Here is a 17126-nt window from a genome sequence, read left to right on the forward strand (position 1 = left end):
TGGGGCTCTGAGCAACCTGATCGAGTTAAAGGTGTCCCTGCTCGCTGCAGGGAGATTGGACCAGATGACCTTTAAAGGTCCCTTCCACCCAACACATTCTATGGTTCTATGATTCTATAAGCTGGTGATTTCATTCTGCACATTGCTTAATCCCTTGCTATATCCATTTTGGAGGGGCTTTTTAATCAATAGAAACTATTTGGTTTCTCCTTGTGTATGCCTTTGAGTTTAATACCATCTTTTTCTTCAGTTCACGTGCAGCACTGTGAATCTCACCAGCTGCATGGCTGCAGAATACAACATCACTCCTGACCAGGTGGACACATGCCTTATCAGCAACATGACTTCCAGCTACAGCCTGGGCACCCTGCAGGGATTCTGTGACAGTCCTTTGCCCAACTGCAACTTTCCAGAGGTATCGCTTGAAAAAAATGGGTTGTAGAACTTGATCTGAGAAGGGGCTGTAAAACTCATGTGATAAATCTCAGTGATTCATAGGAAAGCAAGGTTGCTTCTGGCTGACGTTATAGGTCTGACACAGGCTACTACGCACAGACTTAAGTGTCTCACGTTATTATCGTGAGTGCACATCAATGTTTAAGTTCCCTCAGGGCTGAATAATCAGTAGCCTTTTATAATTGTTGGATCCTGCCTGTAGCAGGAGAAATGGCCTTTCTTCATTAAGCCCATAACAGCATGCAGAACTGCAAGTCATTTCAGAAGAGTCTGTGGATGCTCAGTGTAACTTGAAAATCAGTTCACTGTGAAAATCAGTGTCTAGTCACAGATTTAACCCTTCTCTCCATTGTTTTATGTCCAGATGAAAAACTTTGCCTATCTATTCTTTCACTAGGTATAGTAGGTTCTGGCCTCAGATAGGTTAGCAGTCCTGATAGTGGTCTATATAATTTGTATATGCAAATCCTACCTTTTCAGAACAACTTTTTTAAAAAAAAGCGTTTTAATGGGGAAGAAACACTTTACACACTGGTAGAATACTTTGCCAACAAAATCATATTTTTGCATAGCTATTCAAGACCTTTCTGTGAATTTGTAGCTTTCAGCAATTGTGTGTGTTCATTACTGGAACTGAAAAGGAAAAAAATCTGGCTAGGATGGAGGTAAAATTTATGTTAAGATCTTCTGGGTTTATGGGGACCTGGCAGATTTATGGCTGATCTGTTATCATCCAGATGTCCAAAGTGTTACTGAAAGCCCTGGTATCCAACTGAACCTGTTTCCATTTAAGCTAACAGGAATATGGTCCCTATCTGATCCAGTGAGGTTTCTGAGACCACCATTGCTGTGACTTTCAACTTTGCAAAGGCTCTCAGTATGTCCATAGGAAGACCCAGGAGCAAAATGTGGCACAGTGGAGGACTAGAAATAGTCTGTGCCTATCATGAGGTTCTCAGGAGTTCAGGACAGAGAGGGATTTTAAGCAATGAGGCACAACCATTTTACATGTTGAGTATCCTATGGCAGTGTTGAGTCAGGTTCTGCTGGTTAGTGGGCTAAGAAGTGAGGAGTCCCTCCCCTGCACTCTGCAGGGCAGATGTTTGATCTGGTACAGGTGTTGTCTGTTGCTCTCCGTGGGCTTTCAGGAGATGGTGGGATCCTACCTGTTAGCCACAGGGAACATCCACCCATTTTCTAGTACTGAAGAGTCAAGTAACAAGCTGTACAAGTTATTTTCTCAAATTTAATATATCAATGGTGAACTATTAATAAATGAGCTCAGAACATGAGTGTATTTCTGCTTCAACTAAGACTTGCTTTTAACCAAAAGGATGAATTGCCTCAGACATCTGATACAGTTTTTCTGCTAGATATAGGCCTGTCTGCACAGAGTGGAAACTTCAAGCTTCACAAATTTGATGGCAGGAGAGTGATGAGCTGAATAACATAACTCTCTTTGTTATACATCCATGCTAGCTTTCCCAGGAGCCATAAATGGCACCTACATTCTGCAATCACATCTGAAAGCACTGGCAAGCTAAACTTTCAACCCTCAGCTTGGCAGAAGTTCGTACCTTGGTTACCCTGGAGTAGCAATGTCATGGAGGCTGGGCCAGCACCCAGGTGTGGCAGAGGGCTCCACTACCACAGGGCTCCACTACCACGCGTGCGTGCTCTTCTTCTGCAACTGCTGGCAAAAAAAAATATCATGGTGTTGAGCACTGGGAGAAGCGTGTCCAGCCTATATTTTGCCAGTGGATTCAGTGTATCACATCAGCAGGAGCAATACTTCCCAGTTGGCCTCAAGTGGATATCTCTAAGTGCTGGTGGTATGAATTGCTAATACCCTTGGTCCTGTGTATTGTGCAGATATGTAAATTCAAGACCAGAATTTTACCTTACAGCACAAAGTATTCCAGCACAACTGGATGATGCTTTCTGCTAATGAAGTAACCATGTCCAGGGTGAACCTACACCACAACCTTGGCTCTCCAGCTGCGAGCCCTGTGCCTCTTGAGTGTAAAGCAAATAATGCCTAATGAAAAATGTGAAATTTCCTCTCCCATCAGTTCACTTTTAACACTTAGATCTCTGTGACATGGGAGGATCCCACAGGCAGCCCCAGGTTTACATGTTTGTTCAGCTCAACCACATGACTCCCAATCCCTTTTATCCCTTTGTGTAGTTTCCTTTGTTTTCAGTTTTGATTTATCCAGCTGACATTCATCTCTCTGCTGTTTTTTTTTTCCCTTTTTGTCTTTATACAGTACTTTACCTACAGTGTCTTATTGAGTCTCCTGGCCTGCTCTGTGTTCCTTCAGATCAGCTGTATTGGAAAACTGATCCTTATGTTAATCATTGAATTTATATATGTTCTCATTGTGGAAGTGCCAGGGGTCAACCTTTTTGACAATGCAGATCTCCTGGTTGCAGCTAACACCTAGTAAGTGCCTTTAACTTCTGAAATCTTCATCTGATTTCTTTCACCCAGTGATTTCAGTGTGGCATTAGGTGGATGGGCATGCTGAGGCCACGGTGCAAGCAAGAGAAGTGCATGGTACCAGAGAAAGGAGGGCTGTAAACTAAAGGCTTTGTCAATGCTGCTCCCCACCTCTGAAGAACAGGAGATCACAGTTCCACTTAATATCTGTTTAATCTGGAACTTGACTAATGAACTAACTATTAATAAGAAAATATAACTGAAATCAGAGTGGACGTGTGTTTCTTTTTCTTCTAGAAATGGGGAGCTGTAGTTAGTCATTCTCACTTCTTCTGGTATTACACTCCCAATATAGAACTGTCTTTTCTCAAAAAAAGCAAAAGAAAACTCCAACAAACTTGAGCTGGCTCAGGGACATCATAATGAACTACTGACATGTCTGGACATCTGGTATGTCAAACCCAGGTTGGGGTGGTGGAATGGTGGTGTTTGGTGTTTGGCTGATAATCTCCTGTTAGTTGCTGTTGGACACGCGTCTACATTTGAAAAGCGAGCACGACAGCCAGTCTTCTCGTGATTCCTATCACAGGGGCCTGGGCTAAGTGGGAATAGATGGTTGCCTTTTTTCTTACAAAAGGTACTTTGTCATCACCAGATCACATATTAATCATGGTGGCAACCTCCTTCAACTGACACAGTTAACCCTCTCCTGAAGATCACACTAGGGAGGGAAGTTTAGCACATCCACAAACCCTTCCTCCTCCATGGGCTTCATTTCTCAGTGGGAGTTGCAGCGTTGTATTAACTACTTGGTTTGATGATTTTCCCTCATAGGCAACAGTTGTACTTGAATGTGAGTCAATACAACCATGACATTGTCTAAAGCTGAACGTGGTGCTAAGGTGTATGAGAAGGAGTGTTGCCTGTAAGAATTGTGAAGTAGACCATTGCTCTACTCAGGAATGGGAAGGACTAACCTGGAATGTTCTCCAGTTTGGGGCAAGAAGGCAGTTCACAACAGTGGAGAGTCCAGAGTAGCCAAGAACAATCACAGATCTAGAAGGCACCAGTTTAGGTGGAGCATTTGTCAAGGATCATAACTGTGGTTGAGACAGGAGGGTGGTTGAGAAGATTCCCATGGTCCTTCCTAGTGCTCTTTTGTATGTTATGAAATAGCTTGTGTAGTTGCTCAGATTTCTTGATGGTCATCAACCCCTTCAAGCTGGATGCACCTGGCTCTGTCTGTCCTTCACATAAATATTCCATGATTTTTAGCATTCCTGTGCTCACAGTAATGATTAATGGAGGTATGGCTTTTACTTCCATTGTCAGTAATCACTGGAATTATTCTGTTAACTAAAGTGAATGAAATTCTGTAGGAAACCCCATGGAGCTTTCTGTGGGGGTATGGGGAGAATGAGATTTCCCTCCTGTTTTTTGCAGATTTTATGTACTTCAACAGTGGAAGCTCTTTAGTATTTTCTAACACAATTTTTAAAAAAAAAACATTTTATATCATTTCATTCTTGTAACTCAAGCACTAAGCAAAATTAGAGCACTTTGAAGTACACTTTACATCACTTCACAATCAAAATGTCAGTAATAAAGAGGAGCAGGTTAGCATGTTTTCCCAGAAATAGCTTTCTGTGATGCTATATTATCTCTCACTAAATGATTCTTTTTTTTGTCTGGAGAGCTCCATGGACAGCTATTTATTGTCCCAGTGTCTGGTAGTCCGTTTGTGTGTTGTGGGAGATGGGAGCTCAGCATGTGGCACATAGTTCGGAGATGTACCTTATTGTCCGGCTGATACTAAAAAAAAAACAACCATGACCTCATACTACTTTAATTGGGTGCCTGTTGTAGCTACATAATTAGTGTCTGCTCTGCAACCATTATGGTACTCTGACTAATTAGAAGTGATGCAGATGTCACTTCACACTTCTGTGTACAAACCAACCCAGCATGCAAGCAACTGAAAGGCTGATTGTAGTGCTCTGGGAGTTGCTAAACTTGACTGCAGCGACACACCAGCGTGGCAACACATGAAGTGTAACTGGATGGACAGAGCTACTATTGCATTACCTTTTTCTCTATGCAGAAGATAAAACACATGCATTGGTTTTAAAGATGGAATGGACCGATGTGAGCTTCTAAGTTGAGTTCCTGCACAGTGGGCCCCAAAGAGCTTTTCCCAGTTCATCAAGCCCATCATTTCTGTTTGAGCTGTGGTTTGTGATTTAGGGGGTTCTTGGCATCGTGGCTGTGAGAAGGGAGATGCTCCTGTCCTATGGGAGATGTCTCCAAAATCAACCACCTTTCCTGCTAAAAAAGTGTGCTTGATTTGAGCAGGAGTGTATTTAGCCAACTTCTGTCGGTGTTACTTTCCAGTAATTAAAGAGCCACCTTCTACTGAAAATGTCTGTCCCATGGGGGAACAGCCTGCCAATGTAATGCCGTTATTGCTTGCATTGGGCATTTTCACTTATCCAGTGTTACTGTAAATACTGGGTTTGCTGCATTTCATAGTCTCTGCTGAGGATTTTAGAGTAAGCGTAACACCCACAGTGAGCTGCAGCCCCAGTACAGAGGGTCAGATCTGCCGTGCTCCCATCATAAGACAGTGATAATGAGGGACAGTCAGTCCTTTGGTCAGGGAGTGAGTATGGGGAGCAGGGGAACCATGCTGCATGTAGGAAGAAGTGTTTCCAACTAGATCCAACCTTTAGTGTAGGAGTCACTGGCCCCAGAGTTCCCAGACTGGGTCCACATCCGAGCACACACGTTCAGTGCTGGAGCTGGCCAAGCGGCTGTGCAGCACCATGGTGGGTTGCAAAATCCATGTCGGAAGAAATTCCATGCTCAGAGCTGCAGAAAATATCTTGGAACAAACAAAGTTAGAGAGTCACTATGCTTTTATTATTTAATTTTATGCCCAGTTAGGCTCCCTCAGTTGTTTTTATTTTGTAGGTCTGATTCTATAGCAAGGGGTCCCCCCCAGCCCCAGAAAACTGTAGCCTGAAGCTCTTGGGACAGCTGTGAGATTCTCAGGCTAAACATGTATCACATTAGTAGCCTGCAAGGCTGGAATTGCATCAATGACACTACAGTAATTTCACCACTGATCTCATTCTTTCAATTTAAATAGCGTTTTAAAAGATCCATGTCACGGTTCGTAGCCCCCTAATACTCCACCCACACTCCAGAAGAAACCCAGCAGCATTAAGCAATCCATCAGTCAGGAACTCAGCCAACTACTGCCTACCAGAAAGCTCCTTCCCATCCTTTCACTTTAAGGCAAGCACCCCCTCCATCTTCTCCAGCAGCTCTGCTCCACACAAGTACTTTGCAGTGTTGTGAACAGTAATAGCAATCTACAGAAGAGTTTTCTTCAGTGTACTCATGTGTGGTACACATAGCTAGGCACAGCACTGGAGGTGAGCAACTTGCAGAAGATGGGAGAAGTGCTGGAGTTAAAGGAATTAAGCGCATCTCCACATTACAGTAAATGAGGAGAGGAGCTATCCCTTACAAGATATTAGCCCAGATTTTTCCAGCCTGACCTAATGAAGTAGTGACGGATGCACAAGCCGTTGCTAAGCATCCCACACTGACATTAAAATCCCTAATGATTCTCTGACTCCTAATGCTTCTTAGATAGTTTAACCACATTAACCATGTTGCACCATCACCCTGGATCTTTGAGTGTAGCTGTGTAGACCTTTTCTTCCCCCCCCCACCCCCCCAATGTTTTTGTAGTTTTCTGCTTTAAAAGGGCTATAGCCCCACACAGTGTTAGAGATGCCACATTGCAGAGGTGCTGTTGAATAATGTACAGAAGGACGAGTGCTGGAGTGCTGGAGGGAGCCACTCTACTAACCTTCTGTTTGTGTTTTTTTTTCAGCATGTCTGCAAATGCAACATTGATATGGTGAGTCACTGTGGCATGAAAGATTTTTAGGGGGTTTTCTGTATAAGTCTGTAATTCAGCTTTAAGTTTTTATTTGCTTGCTTGTCAGAAGGATTGGGAATGTGTCTCAGTGCTCTTTTGAGCTTATTGAATACTTGCAAAATAAAGGCCATTAAGAAGTGACTAGTTAGAGAAATATTAAGTGTAGAACAGGAGACACAGTGAATACAATCTGAAGAACTGTCGGCATTTTGGTTTTGCCAAGTATAGTGGTGGCTGGGCATGTATGGCCATTCTCTAAAAAATGGCTTTTATATTGATGTTAACCCTTTTTAAGAGGTTGGATTAAATTTTCAGTGTCAGAATGCTGCTGTAGAAACCAGCACGTATGAGCCAAAGTCCTTGGCTTTTTGCAGTTATTGTTCATCCCTTTACCAAGGTGTGCTCTGTGGGAGGAAGGAAAAAAGCCTTTTCTTCAGAGGTTAGTTAGCCTCAAAGGGAGAACTGGGGAGCGTGGCTAAGCTGTGTTCCTCCATGCTGGACCTAACTGGGAAATTCTGCTCTTTCATTGGCTGCAGCTCTCCAGTAATGACGCGAGTCGCGCTGAAGGTTGTGACCCCTGTCATCATTACTGTCTTTGTCCTGGCACTGTACTTGCATGCCCAGCAAATGGAATCCACTGCAAGGCTTGATTTCCTCTGGAAACTCCAGGTTAGTGGCTGTTTCCTGCATTGGAGGAATACTGGGCTATTCGCTGTCAAGTTGAGGAGTGTTATAAAGTGCCTTTAAATTTAATCTGGATCTGGCATATAACTGGGCACACTGCTCTGCTCTTCTTTCATAGAATCACTAAGGTTGGAAAAGACCTCTAAGATCATCAAGTCCAACTGTCAACCCAACACCACCGTGCCCACTAAACCATGTCTCAAAGTGCCACATCTACACATTTTTTGAACACCTCCAGGGATGGCGACTCCACCACTTCCCTGGGCAGCCTGTTCCAATGCTTGACCACTCTTTCAGTAAATAAATTTTTCCTAATATCCAATTGAACCCTCTCCTGGCTCAACTTGAGGCCATTTCCTTTCATTCTATTGCTAGTTACTTGGGAGAAGAGACCAACACCCACTGCACGACAACCTCCTTTCAGGTAGTTGTAGAGAGCGATAAGGTCTCCCCTCAGTCTCCTCCAAACTAAGCAATCCCAACTCCCTCAGCTGCTCCTCGTAAGATTTGTTCTCCAGACCCTTCATCAGCTTCCTTGCCCTTCTCTGGGCACACACTCCAGTGCTTCAGTGCCATTCTTGTAGTGCAGGACCCAAAACTGAACACAGCACTCAAGGTGCAGCCTCACCAGTGCCGCGTTCAGGGGCACGATCACTTCCCTACTCCTGCTGACCACACTATTTCTGATGCAGGCCAGGATGCTGTTGGCCTTCTTGGCCACCTGGGCACACTGCTGGCTCATGTTCAGTCACTGTCAGTCGCAGCACCCCCAGGTCCTTTTCTGCCTGGCAGCTTTCCAGACATCCTTCCCCAAGCCTGTAGCGCTGCATGGGGTTGTTGTGACCCAAGTGCAGGACTCAGTACTTGGCCTTTTAAAACCTCGCACAATTGACCTTGGCCCATTGATCCGGCCTGTCCAGGTCCCTCTGCAGAGCCTTCCTACCCTCAAGAAGATCAGTACTCCCACCCAATTTGTTATCATCTGCAGACTCACTGAGGGAGCACTCAATCCCCTCACCCAGATCATTGATAAAGATGTTAAACAGGACTGGCCCCAAAACAGAGCCCTGGGGAACACCCCTTGTGACTGGTCACCAACTGGATTTAATTCTGTTCACCACAACTCTCTGTGCTCAGCCATCCAGTGTCAAAGGCTTTCTTAAAGTCCAAGTAGACAACATCCACAGCCTTTCCCTCATCCACTGAGCACGTCACCTGGTCATAGAAGGAGTACATTCGTTGGTACTTTACATGGCAATGCTTGGAAGGATGGTGGTGAAGTGCCCCAGAAGGAACAGACCTTGCACAGGTTACCCAATTCAGGACCCAGAAATATAACAACATTGGATTTTGGTGTTATTCTGTGCCTGCTTTTACATACATATTTGCACACAAAGAGACAGACCATCTTCCACTGCACAACACAAGTTTCTGCATCTCTCTGGTTCTGCCCTCCTTTGCAGTTTCCCCCTTTCTTCCATTTCGGTCCTGCCTGCAAGTGCATTTTCAGCTCCCTCCCTCCCCCTGAGCAGTTACCAAAAGAGTAAGCACATCACTGTCTCCCCTCCTAAACTAGGCCACTGAAGAGAAAGAAGGAATGGAGGATCTGCAGGCCTATAACAGACGCCTCCTCCACAACATTTTGCCAAAGGACGTGGCAGCCCATTTCTTGGCTCAGGAGCGGCGAAATGACGAACTGTATTACCAGTCCTGCGAGTGCGTGGCTGTCATGTTCGCCTCCATAAGCAACTTCTCAGAGTTTTATGTGGAGCTGGAGGCCAACAATGAAGGGGTGGAGTGCCTGAGACTGCTCAATGAGATCATTGCTGATTTTGATGAAGTAAGTCACATAAAATCTGGGTGGACAGAGTGAACTGAATCAGTGAGGTTATTTGGGCTTTGCTGAGATCCTGCAGGAAGGTGGCTCATTGAATCCTTGTCCCATTTCTCTGTGCTCTAGAAGTCTTTCTCTTTTTTCACATTAAAAATACCTTTTATTCCCTTTTCACTCCTCCAAATAGCTAATCCCCTTTCTTCTATACTTTGAGTAGTGAAGGCTCTGTTTAGTACTTCCAAGTGCTTGCACTAAGGGAGAACACATGACAAGGATGTTACCAGCATGTATGTGTTTGTCAAGGTTTATTCACTTCCTTTACTTTTCTTTTGTGAAACAGATAATAAGCGAAGACCAATTTCGGCAGTTGGAGAAGATCAAGACCATTGGCAGTACATACATGGCTGCGTCAGGCCTCAATGATTCCACTTACGACAAGGAAGGGAAGACACATATCAAAGCTCTGGCTGATTTTGCCATGAGGTTAATGGACCAAATGAAATACATTAATGAGCATTCATTCAACAACTTCCAAATGAAGATAGGTAATGTCACTGTGTTTACAGGATTAATTATCAGTAGTGCTGACTCCAAGCTGGGGATTTTATGGAGAGTAAAAACAATGGGTGTTACCTTGGCTATGCAGTGATGTTAATTGTCTTCTGCCTGGTGACAGCAAAAATAACTTCTTTGGCCTCTCTGAAACATCAGGGCAGTTTTGTTCAGGCAGCAGCATTATTACCGAACCTCCCTGGAGAATTAGGAGCAGTTGGGCAACCAACCTAGGCACGGGGAAGCTCTTACCACAGCACAGTCTCACATGGTGGTTGAGCTTGGGTTCATTTTGCCCTGCTCACACCTCCCAGGATCCCAGACTCTGCCATTTGTGTACATTAAATTGTCTGTTGAGTCAGGGAATAAAAAGAAGTAGAAAAAGAAAAGGAGAAAAAATGCAAGAATGTCAAGTGGAAGGCCACCAGACTGCTGCTTTGCGGCTGCCCAACATTGAAGCATCTGTGTGCTGACTTCCAAGTGAACAGTTTGCTTGGCAGCCAGATAGCCTTATCCTGTTAGCTGGTACTGGAAATTACCTCTGGATTGAGCAGATCCAGCCTGTGCTGCCAGTCAGATAGTCATAATGGATCAGAGGAGCCAACTTTTCTTTGAAAGTTTCTTTCCCCACAGTTTGGCCGTAGCGTTACATGTCAGGGTAAAGCACAGCTAGGACCAATGACCCTCAGGATGTTTTTTGCTGTCTGAAAAATAACTTTCCTCAAGCTTTATGTGGTTCACATGTGATGGATCTGAGCATTGTGGGATTTCTCCTCTCCTTCCAGGCCTCAATATTGGTCCTGTCGTAGCTGGGGTCATAGGAGCACGCAAACCCCAGTATGACATATGGGGCAACACGGTGAATGTAGCCAGCCGAATGGACAGTACAGGTGTGCCAGACAGGATTCAGGTAAGGAATTCACCAGAAAATTTAGATTGCCAGCCCTGTGCTGCTTACAGGTTTTGAAACTTAATTGGAATTGGAATTTTGGTTTAATTTTATTTCTTCATGCCACATGTTTAGTTACACAGTACTGAAAGAAAAGCCAGCTGGGGAATGCTAGTGGTAACATCAGGTTTTGATGTTGATGTTTTAATCTTGACCAGCTCTGCAAACTTGGCTCAAAAATAGGCAGTTTAGTTCTGGGTGGAAGTGCTGAGCTGAGTTTCCATCCCTGAGTGCCTCATTTGCACTGGCAGGACAGTCCTGCTGTGATCACAGAATCACAGAATTATTGGGGCTGGAAAAGACCTCTGAGATCAAGTCCAGCCTATGACCTAACACTACCACATCAGCTAGACCATGGCACTAAGTGCCACATCCAGCCTTGCCTTTAGCACCTCCCTGGGCAGTCCATTCCAATGCCTGATCACCCTCTCCATCAGAAAGTGCTTTCTAATATCCAGCCTAAACCTCCCCTGGTGCAGCTTCAGGCCATGCCCTCTCATCTTGTCACCAGTTGCCTGGGAAAAGAGCCCGACCCCCACCTGACTACAACCTCCCTTCAGGTACTTGAAGAGAGTGATAAGGTCCCCCCTGAGTCTCCTCTTCTCCAGGCTGAACAACTCCAGCTCCCTTAGCCTCTCATTATAAGACTTTCTCTCTAGTCCCTTCACCAGCCTCGTTGCTCTCCTCTGGACCCACTCTAGCACCTCAATATCCTTCTTGAAGTGAGGGGCCGAGAACTGTACACAGCACTCGAGGTGAGGCCTCACCAGTGCTGAGTACAAGGGCAGAATTACATCCCTGCTGCTGCTGGCCACACTATTCCTGATACAGGCCAGGATGCCATTGGCCTTCGGCGCCACCTGGGCACACTGCTGGCTCATGTTCAATCGATTGTCAACCAGTACTGCCAGGTCCCTCTGCTGGGCTGTTCTCCAGTCACTCTTCCCCCAGTCTGTAGTGCTGCATGGGGTTATTGTGGCCGAAGTGTAGGACCCTGCACTTGGTCTTGTTACACTTCATACTGTTGGCCTCTGCCCATTGACCCAGCCTGTCCAGGTACCTCTGCAGCTTCTTCCTACTCTCCAGCAGACCGACACTCCCCCCCCAGTTTGGTGTCATCTGCAAATTTACAAAGGGTAGACTCAACCCCCTCATCCAGGTCATCAATAAAGATGTTGAATAGAACTGAGCCCAGTACTGATCCCTCATGCTCACTTACTCATGCTGCCAGCTTTGCTTTTCAGCTACATGCAACTGTAGGTTGTTTTATTTCCCAAGGACTCAATTCAGATACATATTTCTGTAATTCACTTCTCTCTTCACAATGCTGTGTGTGTTGTGATGCTAACAAGGATCCAAGCATCAGCAGGATGGGAATATATAATTAGAGAAAGAAGAAGGCTTAAGGGGTTAATGGGAACCGTCTTGTAATCAAACATCTTCTCACCCTTCAGATGGTGATCTTTCCAGTGGTTCAGTTCCACTCTCCTGCTTTCACTGAGCCCATGTCCAGAGTAACAGATTGTCATTCCTTGGGAAAGTACTAAAGCGATGTAAAACTGTTTAGAGGAACTGATGTAAAGTCCAGGAGGGGAAGCCATGCTGTTTCTTTCCAATTAAGCTGTCGGTTAACTGCATCAATATTTATCCAACACCCTTTAAACTTTCCTACAAGACAATCTGCAAACAATTTTTATTCTAGTAAGGCAAATCAGCAGAGAAATTATATAGCAACAGGAAGCCAGAAGTAGCAGTATTTAAAGCCACCTGAAAAAGGGTGAGGAAATACATTGTAGTAAATAAATATCTCAGGAACTCTTCTGTTCAGGCTCCTGTTATTCTACAGCACAAGTGATGATTTTTGTATGGCATCTGCCAAGAGAATTTGGATGCTGGCTAGGTAATTCCATTTGTTCAGTCTTTCACATTGCCTGCTACCTTCTCCTCCATAAAAATAAACACCTAAAGGACTCCTTCTAAATTACATGTCCACTGTGTAATTCTTTAGTCATTTTCAAGGACTTTAAAAATATTTTTACCTGTTTTCCTACCACTTCAGTGATACAATGAATGCATCTGTGTGTCTTGAACTGCCAGGTGCGGCTTTAAAAATGTGACTCATTTCTTTATTTTTATCCTGTGACCTCCTGGAAAAATGTGGTTCTCCCCGAGTTGTGTACTGTGTGCGACCACTGTAGTTTCTCAGTTTCTAAAGGCTGTGTGTGTGTTCTGCAGCTTGTGCCAAACTTCTAGTTAGTTACTGATACTCAAAAGTCGACTTACTTAGAAATAAAATAATTGATCCTACTTTAATTTTGTCCATGGATTACCCCAGAAGTGAATGAAAAGCCTGTGTGGAAAGCATGGCAAGCATATGCTTACTCTTGTTTCTTCTGCAGGTGACCACAGACATGTACAACGTTTTAGCAGCCTACAACTATCAGTTGGAAAAGCGAGGGGTCATTAAGGTCAAAGGCAAAGGAGAAATGACCACCTACTTTCTAAATGGAGGGCCTCCGACTATTTAACACCGATTGCAGCATCACTCAGAGATCACACGAGATGGTTGTGAATCTGAGAAGAATCAGTTTTTGGCAGAGAAGCTGAAAGTGCGGCACAGCTGAAATGTCACACTCCAGAGCTGGCATCAGCAAACTCTTTGACCATCCCTCATGAAAGGCAAACGAGAGAAACCACCTTGGAGTTGTTCCTGGCCAAGTGCTAAGTCGACCAAAGATATGTACTACAGAGCTCACAGCTGAGACATGAATTTGGAATTTTTAAAAAGGCTGCTGCAACAGGATAAGAAGCTATTGAAGTATTAATTTACACAACACTTACTTGGTTGAAGGAATGTATGATTCACTAGAAAGCATTATTTTGGAATGGATTTGCACTCCCATAACATTTCTATCCCATACTGCCAGCTATTTGAGGTGTACCACTGTGCTTTTATTCGCTGTTTTGAATGGGCTTTCAAAATTGACACCCACCATTGCAGCACACAAAAAGGCCTTTTAGAAGGGCATCAGTAATGCTTTCATGTGAAAAGACGTTCTAGCCCTGGCCCCCTCTTTTCCCTTCTTCTCCGTGGCTAAATGACTGCTCTTCTGAGTGGGGCTGGCACATCTGATGAAGGGGAAGCTCGCGATAAAGACAGACAGCTCTACAACCATATTTATTGAAAAGTCTTCTGTGCTCTTCTTTGGTATATATCAGTTTACATGGGAAAGACTAGATGTAAACTAGAGACACTTTGTGGGGGGAGCTCCCCTGAAATTTGTTGGTTTTGGTTTTTTTTTAATTTTTTATTTTGTAATATTGAAAACATGGAGATCTAACAGATATACCAAATTCTATATTTTGTAAATTATCTATAAATTAGAAGGCAGGCTGTCCACACCAAGGTGTGGCGGCAGGTGTATATAACTTTTAGACTTTGTGTGTAAATTTTTTTGTGCAGAATACTCTGAACACAGACTTGGCAGTTTTCAGATTATCATTATACAATCAACCAACAACAAACAGGTGAGTTTCCAGGCTGAATCAGATGCATTTAAAAATGAAAATCCAGAAAAGTCTACAACCCCAAGGAAGAGGAAAAAACAAAACAAGGTAGTCACACAGTTGTTCCGTGCAGCATCCAAGCGGAGGGTGACGTCTTTAACAAATGGAAACAGGACCTTTGAGTTTTAGCTACTGAGACGGTATCAGTCAAACCTGTTCAAAAGAGCTCTAAGCAAATCTTCTAACTAACTGTAAGAAGAGCTCTTCTGAGAAGAGAAAAAAACTAGGCTCATTTGAACTTTTCTTGACAAAACTTCTTTTTCGTAGATGGTCTTAATAGAATCCTGCTGATACCAGAGCTGTCTGATACTGTAACTGCCATTTGACATTACAAGGAACTACAGACTGCAGCATCGAGTTGACTTTCCTGTAGTTGGCACTTACTTTAACTGAGTCACAGATGTTCAATTTTCAGGAATTAGATGATCTTCAAAAAAGGCTATGATGGCAAATGTGTGCACGAGGTGGTCAACCTACAAATACAGTGCCATTGACATTGTGTTAGACGTCTGTATCGCTAGTGGGGGGTTTATGAATAGTTCACTGTTATCATTTATGTACCTTTTTTAACTACTAAAGAAAAATCCCTTGATATTTTATTAAAAAAAGAGAACAGAATTTTAAAAAAGCTATATTTTTTATATTCTATGAGGGGAGAATTTTGATATTGAATTTGGCTAGCACTAAAAATGACTCCAATCTTTTGACATTTAATACAGTCCTTTTCCACTCTTCTCAGGGCAGAATTACTGTAGTACTAACAGCTTCATGATTGCACTATGGTGGTGGTGATATATTTTTTCCTACTCGACGAGGATAAGTAATACTCCATGGGCCTGTCTTAATTAATTTGCCATATTGCTAAGCATGACCCGAGCATTAAGCCATTTAAACGTGAGCTTAAATGGCATCGCCCCTTTCCTTCCCCCTTCCACTAGGAAACATCTCTGAAAAGTATAGTATATTGACTTCTGTAAAACTGCCAAGTCTGCCCTTGTACTATACTTTTGCTCCTTTACATCTCTCCTGGTTTGCAAAATACTTAAGTTGCCTCATGCTGTTATGCCTTTCTCCCCCGCCTCCACCTTCCATGCCTTTTACCCCGTCTGTCACTGAGTCTCATTCCCTTCATTCCATACATTCGGTTTTTAGGTTGGCTTTCTGCTTGACGGAAGTCTGTAGTTGTCTTAACTTTTGATTCATCTGACAAAGTTGGTTGTCAATGAAATTTCAAGTCCCCGGTATCTCTAGCTGTGATTGTTGACAGTGTGTCATGATCATTTCAAGGGGTATTCACACACTCTTTACTCCGGTTCTTGCAAAAATGGGTACAGTTATGATTTCCCATGGAAATTGAAATTTATTTAAGTAATTTAACTATATTAAACACTGTTTCACTGTTGAAGTGTCTCTGTTTTATTGTAGCTGCACCTGGCTAGCAAAGAGATCAGGCCTAAGTTGTGTAGGAGATGCTGATTTTGCACACAGAAACGCGATGGATGATGGTTTGGACCACACTGGCACTGCGCAGTCCCCAGGTACAGAGCCTCGGGGACGTGTTTGCACAGCAAACATCCCCTGCATCCCTCCCATGCACCCACTTGCCTTGAAATGTTAGTCCAGGATAGCTGACAAGCCTCCTTGTGGCACCGTGGTTAAATACATTGGTATAACTGAATAGCTTAAAAAAAAAAAAAAAAAAAAAAAATTTTTTTTAAATACCCTTTTTACAAAATTAAAAAAAAAAAAAAAAAAAAAAGAATTTTTTTTAATATCCTATTTCGAAAAAAAAGTTATGGGTATTTTAAAAAGTACATCACCTTTGCCAGAGAATTCCCCAGGTACCTCGGTACTTGTCCTCTTCAAGGAACACAAGGAATAAAGTGTTGCAGGTGCAGCATTTTCTGCCTGAACTATGACTGAGAAACAAAAAGCACCAAACTTTCAACTTTTTTAGTTCAGGAGACATGACACAAGCAAGAAAAAACTGAATGACTTGCAATCTGTTACCTCTTAGGAGGGATTTTATATGTGTAGTGAGAACACAGCTGCGTTAAGAAATAGCCATGAAGTACTTACTTAAAATTGTCAGTCTGTAAGAGATGTGGTGAAGAATTAATTAATACTGGAGGTGTTCCCCTACATAATCATACAGACAGCGGTTCAAAAAAAAATCTGATGTAAAGCAGTTTCTGAAACCATCTGGACAAGGGTATTCCCAAGGGGAGGAAAGCCAGTAGCCTCCGGTGCTGTGCCCTCTCATTGGAATTGCTGTGTGCACACTGACGGGCTTAACAGTTTTCCTTAAATTCATCTTTTTTTCCACCCAGAAAGCACTTTGATGAATTTTTAAGGTGTTTAGTCACTTCTCCTCGATGCAAAGCTGCCTCCATTGAGTGTTTGCCTGCACTTAATAAAAGGATACATTTGAGACGCACCAAATTTCTTACATGTGTCCCCTGCACTGCCTGTATGTCTGGCCTCGCCATCTGTGCATTGCATAACATACATGGACAGCAACATCTGGACAACAACTATGCCCAGAGCCAAGTATTTTTAGTCTGTCAACCTTCCCGCCCTGCTCCTCAGGGCACTATCACTTCTAGTTTGGAGTTTAAAGGCTGGCAGGGAGACATAGCTTGGGATGCAGGTTGAAAAAGGGCGGTTCAGCTGTTTTTACCTGAAAAAA

The 17126-nt window shown here is 43.5% G+C and overlaps 1 protein-coding gene across 1 annotated transcript; it reads left to right on the plus strand.

Moving 5' to 3' along the window:
* Window positions 1-250: 250 nt before the first annotated feature.
* On the plus strand, window positions 251-10888 carry LOC104537149 (adenylate cyclase type 5-like; the record flags this gene model as incomplete). The annotated part of the gene is made up of 7 exons (XM_010179955.1): window positions 251-415; window positions 2727-2902; window positions 6804-6830; window positions 7388-7520; window positions 9112-9375; window positions 9710-9914; window positions 10707-10888. Coding segments are annotated over 7 exons (1152 nt in total), but the record flags the coding sequence as incomplete, so codon positions are not given.
* Between the last annotated feature and the right edge of the window lie 6238 nt (window positions 10889-17126).

Source organism: Mesitornis unicolor, unplaced genomic scaffold (assembly GCF_000695765.1).
Source record: "Mesitornis unicolor isolate BGI_N332 unplaced genomic scaffold, ASM69576v1 scaffold4390, whole genome shotgun sequence".
In the NCBI taxonomy this organism is placed as follows: Eukaryota; Metazoa; Chordata; class Aves; order Mesitornithiformes; family Mesitornithidae; genus Mesitornis; species Mesitornis unicolor.